Source organism: Mustela lutreola, chromosome 12 (assembly GCF_030435805.1).
Source record: "Mustela lutreola isolate mMusLut2 chromosome 12, mMusLut2.pri, whole genome shotgun sequence".
Lineage (NCBI taxonomy): Eukaryota > Metazoa > Chordata > Mammalia > Carnivora > Mustelidae > Mustela > Mustela lutreola.
Window position 1 is genome coordinate 34,175,422 of NC_081301.1, and position 8,660 is coordinate 34,184,081.

The following is an 8,660-nucleotide window of genomic DNA, read 5'->3' on the forward strand; positions in this document are numbered from 1 at the left end:
CCACTCCTGTCAGCACCGCTGCCCCACCAAATCCCACACCCGGCATCAGGTTTCTAATCCATTCTGAGATACATTATCCACATTTTAACATCTAAGGACATGCATTTGTAGTTGATGGCATATCATGGTTTAATTGTTGATTTTTCTTTCTTATGTCGAGAATAAGTGTGTTTTAAATCCACTGGTTATCTTAAACTGGATAACAACTGATAAATACTCAGTGTTTATTGAATTGAGAAGCATATGAAGTTGATCTAAGTCCAGGGTTCCTAAACCTGGCTGACCGTCAGGACCACTGTGGCGGCTGATGGAGGCAGTCTTGTTAAAAGGAGGCTCCTGGGCACAGGCGAGCTCTCGCCCTGGGACTAGCAGAGGGCAAGGAGCGTGGGAGCCAACCAAAAATGAGTTCTGTCCCCTCCCAGTTCAGGGCTTTCTCCATGTGGCCCTGCTGTCTGTAGGACAGGCAAAGCCACATAAATTCACAGATCCTTGATTTATGTTCGCCCTTCCCACCAGGCCAGGAGAAGCAGCAGGCATGTGGCACCAAGAAGCTGGAACCTGCAGACTCCCGGCCCACTGTGGCCCCTGTTGGCCTCCGCCCACCCTCCTCCCTGCACTGCTGGTGTCTCTCTTGCTCTTGTGGTGGGCAGATGTCACCACTGGGGGGTCCTCTCCTCATCATCCCCAGGTCCCCCTGCCCTGCTATCTCTTCCTGACCAAGTCATGTGGCTCTACACCTGCTGAGTTTTATACTTTTTTTCTAAAAGTATGTAGTGTCTCTAAGTATATACAACCCCAAACACTATTTTCTTTCCAAAATTTCTAACATATTTTAGATATTTAGCTTGTAAATTTTTCTATTCAAAAATTACGGGATTTCCCTTGTGAAGGAAATGTCCCAAAACAATAGAGAGGCTTAGAAAAACTGAGCAACTGTCCAGCTGGTAGCTCTGTGTGGAGGTGGAATGGGCAGGTGTAACAGGTAGTGTGCACCCCGTCACAGGAGGTATGCACAGCAGTAAGATGGTGACAGGGGACACATGTGAGCAGGGAAGGAGAGCCTGGGTCTTGTGAGCCCCTGAGCTCAGGGAGTCTTGTGTCACCTTTCCCTGTTTACTGAGCACTTAGTTTAGAAGGAACAGAGCTTCCTTGATGTTCCTGGGTTTCCGCCTACTCAGTTTGTCTACATCTTAAAAGATGGAACTCCCAGGGGCTGGTTCTGAGTGTGGGTGCCTCTTCTTCCTCACCTCTCTCCCAGGGTGCACAGCACAGTTGCATGGAGGTTTTTCCTGACTGGTGTTGTCAGGGCTGACCCTACTCCCAACCCCTCTACCCGTAGCCTCAGGCCTCTACGTCCAGAGCAGTGAGGCGCTGCACGTCCTCACCAACGTGATCCATGCTAATGGGGACAGAGGTATCACGGTGGCCCAGAGCAGCCAGCTCACCCGTGTAGCCAACAATAGCATCTCCTGCAACCGCCAGAGTGGGGTCAAGGTCGAGGCCCAGTGCAAGGTGGAGCTCCGGGGCAATGGTATCTATGACAACAGAGGCCATGGCATCATCACCAAGGGTGACAGCAGCGTCGTCATCGAAAATGACATCATTGGCAACCGGGGCAGCGGGCTGCAGCTCTTGCCCAGGTCCGACACAAAGGTGTGTATGTGTACGTGTGTCTGACTCATGGTGGCCGCACAGGGCTCAACCCTAGGACAGTCCTCACACTCTGTCCACTGAGAAGCCCAAAGCATTCGGTACCATCAGGGACATCCTTCCTCCTGCCCAGACACAAGTGAGGCTTCCCACGGGAGGGGGCAGGTGGACTGAGCCCTGAAGGAGGGACAGGAGCTGCCAGCCAAAAGCTGGGGTGGGGGTGCCACTGGGGGCATCTTGTGGTCTCCAGGTCAAGCTTAGAGCTCTTTCAGCCCTTCCACTCACAGAACTGCCTCTCACAGGACTGAGTGTGCAGTAGGTGCTTAATGTGGAGAGCCTATGTACACACTATTTCCTGTATATCCTGCATACCCTTCTCCCCTTCTCTCCTCAGTCCTGCACCTGGGCTATCACTTCCTTCAGGAAGCTTCCCCTAATTCCCCCAGGCTGTCTGAGGTACCCCTTTTCTGGACATCAGGGGTGCTTATGCTCACCCCCACCTCACAGAGCACTTCCCACAATGCTTTGCACCTGCTCTTCTGCCTATCTGTCTCCCCCAGAATTGTCTGCAAAGCACTGCGCTGGGTGCTAGGGTTTCAGTGTTGAGCCGAACTGACTCAGTCCCTGCACTCATGAAATTACCATCCCAAAGCCTTTTCTTTTTTTGGCTCTGCAGCTTCTTGAGTAGTGACTTGGGCAAGGAGGAAAGAATTCCTTGGCTCTACATCTGAAAACTGTGGAAACAGAGGAAGAGGGGTTGGGGAGACACGCTGTGGCCTCAGGTTGCCAATGGTTCTTGCCTCTGGTACAACCTCCCCTCTGTGCCAGGCCTTTGCATGTTGTTCCTTCTTCCTGGAACAGCTGTCCCCTGCTCTGCATCTGGTAAGCTCCGACAGCTTACCTGTTATCCCCTTCAGGAAGCCTTCCCTGATTCTCCCCACTTGGATCTCGATCGCCATTCCCTGAGCTCCCATGGCGCAGTGCTGCCCGAGCATGCTCTTACCACTCCGTTTTAGAACTGCTGTTGCCCTTACCTGGCCCCCTCACCAGTCAGGGAGTCCCCAAGGTATGACAGGCTCTGATGGTCTCTCCCAGGTAATCAAGAACCGGATCCATTCGTTCCGGGCCTACGGCATTGCAGTGCGGGGCCGCGCCAAGGCCCTGGTGCAGGAGAACATCATCTTCCAGGGCAAGACCAGCAAGACCATCTTTCAGCAGATCTCCAACAACAGGGAATGTGTCCTGCAAAACAACAAGTTCTTGGTGTTCAAGAAAAAGTAAGTGTCTGCCGTCTGCGGACACCCATCTTCCAGAACCACAGTGAGGTCACGGGAGGAGCCAGGCCCCGTGACTGTGGCAGCCCCTGCTCCCCTCAGTCCTGCCAGCTCTCAGCCCTGGTCGGGTTATTCAGGCCGATGCTGAGGCCCCGCACCCGCCTCCCTGGGAGGGAAGAGGCTTTAAGAGTCCATGGTATGGGGGTGCAGATCTCAGCTCCGCCGGTCACTGGCTGTGGAACCTTGGGCAAGTTACTCGGCACCTGGAGCCTTAATAAAATCCAGTTATGGGGCACTTGGGTGGCTCAGTGGGTTAAAGCCTCTACCTTTGCTCAGGTCATGATCTCAGGGTCCTGGGATCGAGCCCCACATTGGGCTCTCTGCTCAGCGGGGAGCCTGCTTCCCCCTTTCTCTCTGCCTGCCTCTCTGCCTTTCTGTGATCTCTGTCAAATGAATAAATAAAATCTTAAAAAAAAAAAAATCCAGTTAGCAATGTCTGCAGTGTAGCACCAAATTGAGAGAAACTCAGGTCACATGACCTAACAGCTGGAGGTAGTCCCGAAATGTTAACTGCTGTGACTGCTGCTGTCACTTATTTTTAATACCTCTGCCTCCATGTAGCACTCTTCACACTCTTCTGCCCTAATCTTCCTTGTCCTTCCCTGCGCCCATTTCAGTGACCTCACCATCCCTCCACTCTGTTGTGGCAGCAAAACCTCTGCGACCAACTTCTCCCTAACATCTCAGTTCAGTCAGTCAGTTACTAGGTCCCCTCCTCTTCCCAACTGCCATCACCCCTGTTCTCGTCTCAGCACCCATCACCCTGACCCTGTGGCCCTGCTGCCAGGGTGCTGTCGCACTGGTCTATGGATGGACCGTGTTCTGCTTGCTTGGCTGCCGTGCTGGTTCAGAAGGCAGCCATTGCTGTAGGCCTCACTCCTGCACTCTGATGGCCCTGGCCTGCAGCACCAGCTTCCTGCCTTGTGTCCTTGCCCCGCCTCCGCAGGCTGTCCTGTGCATCCTACCAGGTTATTCTGTCTGTCAGCTCTGGTCCTGCCACGTCCATGGTCAGAATCCTCTGATGGAGCCCCTTTTTCCTCTGTTCCTTTTTTAATTATACATTTTCTATAAAAATAGTTTTTGAGGAAACGCCATATATGTATGTTTTATATATTCTTAACTTATGACGTAGGAAAAAAATAGAAGTTCTAATCTTTTTTACCTACGTCCCAGCAGATCATATTGTGGACTCCTTGAGGTCTGCTTCCTCCTGCCCCTTTGGGGACCCCAGGATACAGAAAGCACAGAGCTGTCAGCCGGCCATTATCCCCCAGGCACTGTTGGGCCCTGATTTTTCTTTCCAGGCTTCCTGGCTGCGGCCACACTCCAATGCCAGCAGCTCCTGGAGCACACCTGCAGGCTTCTTGCTCACCCACAGCAGCCAGCTTCCAGCTCTCCATGCCTTTACAGTTCTGCTCATTGCAAATCGTCATAAAAATGCACAGAAGGCATGGTCACTGGCTAAAACAAATACAATATGGTGTTAAGAGGTCGTTCCTTGTAACTCAGATGACAGGAAGCCCTGAGCAAAGCTTTCCCCGACCCTTCATAATCTCCATAAGAACTTGGGGGACTGGAAACTCTCCAGCTTCTGTCCCCTATAGATTTACAGGCTCCAGAATGTCATGGGAAAAAAATCATACAGAATGTGGTCTTTCTGGTCTGGCTTCTCTCACTTACCCTAGTGTACCTGACATGTGCCTATGGTGTCACATGTCACTCTTTTTGTTGCCAAATGGCATTCCATTATGTGGATGTACAACACCATTTATCTGCTCACCAGCTGAAGTTTTGGGTGATTAGGAATAAAGCTTCTGTATATATGCATGTCATACATTTGGGCAGGGGGTTGGTATGAAAAAGAAGAGAAGTCACTGATGTTCTCTACGTCCTGACAGAGATGGGGAAATTCAGGCTTCTAGAGGGAACTGCTCCAGACTTTTGTGCAGAATCGCAAGTATAGCTGGAACTAGAATCCAGGACTTTTGTCTCTTAGCGTCACACGTGTCCCACCACCTACACCTGGATCCAGTGATCCTGAACCAGAGGTGAGATTGTGTGGGGCATTCAGCAAACGCCCCAGGCCCTCAGTTCATGGACTGTCCTTTTGCACCTCCAGGTCTGACACGTGGCGCCTGGTGAACCCACCGGCACGGCCTCACCTTGAGAGCTCTCTCCGAGGCCCCTCTGCAGCCCACAGTGGGCAGAAGGGGACAGCCATGGCGACTAGGATCACAGCCCGCGTGGAAGGTGGTTACCACAGCAACCGCAGCGTCTTCTGCACCATTCTGTAAGGATGGGAGCTGTGGCATGGGGCGGCTGGAGGGCTGTCCAGACTCCCAGAGCAGCAACCCCGTACCCTGCGCTCAGGCTCCGATGGGTGTTCAGCTGAGCTGAGAGGTAAAGGCAACATTGGGATGGAAGAAGCAGCATCTGAGGGGCTCTGGGCCCCGTCTCGGTCCTCCTACTCACCATAGCCCAGAGAAAACAGGCTTCCAGACTTCCTGGGGACTGAGAAAAAGATACAGATTGGTGGGCTTCCTGTCACTTGAGCTCTCATAGAGGTGATGAAGGTTTGGGGAAAATTGATACTAAAGCTGCAGTCAGGTCTTTCTGTGTGACTGACAGGGAAATGTGGTTTTACACACCAAACCCTGACTCGAGTCAAGGAAGAGCAGATTGACTCCTGAGGGAGGAGGTGAGCCTAGTGAGGTGGAAAGAGCCCCAGAATTGTCCCCTTTCCCAGGCCTCTCTTGATCTGTGCTGGGCCACACCCTCCCAGCTGACTGCAGAGGCTGCAGGAGTTGAGTTTGGTTCCCTTCAACTTGAACTGTGATGGGGAGGGAGCCTCTCTGGAAGAGCTGCCCCAGGGATGACAAGAGACATGCTGAAAACACAGGCTTCCTTTGAGCAGCCCAGGCACTGCGCTGGGCGGGGCGGAGACGCAGGAGACTCCACTCTGCCCTCAGGGAGCTCCCACACTCGGGGATGCTGGCTCGGGGCATGCCGGGCAAGGGTTCAGGTCCTGCGCACACCCTCACCGGCTGCCCCTCTTGGCCCCACACTGGTGGAGATGAAGGTGCCCGGGGCCCCTTGTCTGTGTCCGTGTTCTCACATGGGTAACTGTCTGCCTTTACTGACCCCACTACGGTTCCCCACTCTGTGCCTTGGCCCACACACTGTCCTCTTCTTGGCATGCTCTTCTCGCCGTCTGCACATGTCACGTCCTGCCTAGTCTTTGAGCTTTAGCGGAGACATCACCTCCACAGAGCCCCCTCCCTGCAGCGACCATGCTCTTCCCCGCTGAGGCTCTGTTGCCCTTTCTCTGCCCTCCTCTCAGGTACTGAGCACTTTCTGCCTTGCTTCGGGGTTTTCTAAGTCCATCCCTGTCCCACCTACTTGCCTGTAAACTCCCAGAGAGTAGGATCAGGGTTCCCAGTCCAGGGTTGGGGTAGGGTCAGTAGCCTGAGTCAGATGGGCTTTACTGAACCATACTGTGAATGTGTGAGGGTTCCAGAGCCAGGTGGGCTCAGAAGGCACCTGCCTGAGGATGGGGACTGACTGCAGGACTGGCTCAGAGGGAACAACCCCCCTCCCACTCGGCCTTTCATGCGGGGCCTTCACCAGCCTGCTGGGGGCACTGTTGTGCACCTTGCCAGTGGCTTCCCAGGCTGGTTCTGCCAGGCCCTCGGTGCTGCTCTCCTGGGTGGGGTGGGGGGGGGTGGCTGGAGGGAGCCAGAAGCACTGGCTTCCCCCTGAGGACTGTGGGCACGCGAGCACCGATCCCCGCACTGTCCCAGCACGGTCCTTTGCACTTCTCTGGTGGCCCCAATGTGAGTCGCTGTACAAAATGCTGCCTTTGTTATTTTGTAATGACTCTTCTGTAAACTTATGCTTATGAAAATCTCTGCAACCAAAATAAAGTTCTATATTTTAAAAGAAACCCTCTCGGGGACTTTTCTTGGTCTGGGTATGTGCTAGAGTTCCTGGGCGGCTGGGTGCAGGCACCTGCTCGGCCTTCCTGAGGCGCTGCTCCTGTGGCTGAAGGAGACCGAGGCCCACAGTCTCCTGTCCCTTCAGCTCGTGCCCACGCTTCTGGGTCCCAGGATCTGGATGGCCACGTGTCAGGGATGGCACTGTGCCCCCCTGCGCCGTGGACTGTGTGGAGATGAGCAGAAACAGTACCTGGAGGAGAGGACTTGACAGCGTACAGAACGTTCTGAGATCATGAACTCCTTTTTCCCCGTCTCTGCATGCCACCTAAGGGGAAAGGTGGTACTTAATATTTTTCTTCAAATCCTCTTTTTAAATTAACTTTTTTAGAAGAATTTTGGATTTACAGAACAAGTGAGCAGACAGGTAGTACAGAGTCCCCGTATTACCCTCCCCCACCCGGCATTTCCCTGCTTTACCATCTTACAGTCTCACGTGGTGTCTGTCAAAATCAACTGATACGGACTCGTTATTACCTGAAGTTAAAGTACTTGTTCCCTAATGTCCTTTTCCCATCCAGGATCCTAGCCAAGAATTTCTTCGCTGAACTAAAATGTTTACATCACTATTAAATGCAAAGTTACTGTTTTCTAATGCACACATAAAACAAACTATTAAAATGAAAATATAATGCCACAAGCATAAAAACCTTTATGGAGGGCGACTGCCTTCAGCTCCAGTCATGATCCTGGAGTTTCGGGATCGAGTCCAGCATCAGGCTCCCAGCTCCGCGGGGAGTCTGCTCCTCCTCCTGACCTTTTCCTCTCTCATGCTCTCTCTCACTCTCTCTCAATAAGTAAGTAAAATCTTAACAGAAACCTGGCAAGCCAGAAAGGGCTGGCAAGACATATTCAGGGCACTAAGTGAGAAGAACATGCAGCCAAGAATACTTCATCCAGCAAGGCTGACATTCAAAATGGATGGAGATGTAACGAGCTTCCAAGACTGGCAAGGTTTAAAAGAGTATGTGACCACCAGCCAGGCACTACAAGAAATATTAAGGCGGGGGAGTTCTATAAAAGAAGAAAGAACCCAAGAGTGACCAAGGACAAAGATTTACAGAGACAATCTATAGAAACAAGGACTTCACAGGCAACATGACACCAATAAAAATCACCGTGAACAGCCTAAATGCTCCCATGAAACGGCACAGGGTCGCAGCCTGGATAAAATGACAGGACCCGTCCATATGCTGTCTACAAGAGACCCATTTGGAGCCTAAAGTTACATCCAAACTGAAAGTAAAGGGATGGAGAAACATCTTTTATGTCAACAGGCCTCAAAAGAAAGCTGGGGTAGTGATTCTCATATCAGACAAACTAGATTTTAAGCTAAAGACTATAGTCAGAGATACAGAAGGACACTACATCATTCTTAAAGGGACTCTCCACCAAGAAGATCTAACAATTGTAAATAATGGGAGCCCCCAACTACATAAGCCAATTGTTAATCAAAATAGTCATATTGATATGAATACATTAATTATAGGAGATCTTAACACATCAGTAACAGATCATCCAAGCAGAAAATCAATCTATAAGTAAATAAAGTCTTTTAAAAAAAAAGAAAAAAAAAAAAACCTGCATGGAAACCAGACATTTGGGGGAAATATGTTAGTGCAGTTTATCCTAACCGGCAAAACCTCGTGTATTTTGATGCATTGAAATATCAAATATCGGGGCG

General features: G+C 51.5%; 1 protein-coding gene across 3 annotated transcripts in view; it reads left to right on the forward strand.

The window, feature by feature from the left end:
* The window catches only part of FBXO10 (F-box protein 10), a 68,466-nt gene extending 61,539 nt beyond the window's left edge, over positions 1 to 6,927 (forward strand). For all 3 annotated transcript variants that reach the window (XM_059142020.1, XM_059142021.1, XM_059142019.1), the window contains 3 exons: positions 1,340 to 1,653; positions 2,746 to 2,927; positions 5,104 to 6,927. In XM_059142020.1, the coding sequence (XP_058998003.1) occupies positions 1,340 to 1,653; positions 2,746 to 2,927; positions 5,104 to 5,278 (671 nt within the window). In that variant the 3' untranslated portion in view covers positions 5,279 to 6,927. The remainder of the gene's footprint in view (positions 1 to 1,339; positions 1,654 to 2,745; positions 2,928 to 5,103) is intronic.
* Positions 6,928 to 8,660: the final 1,733 nt, after the last annotated feature.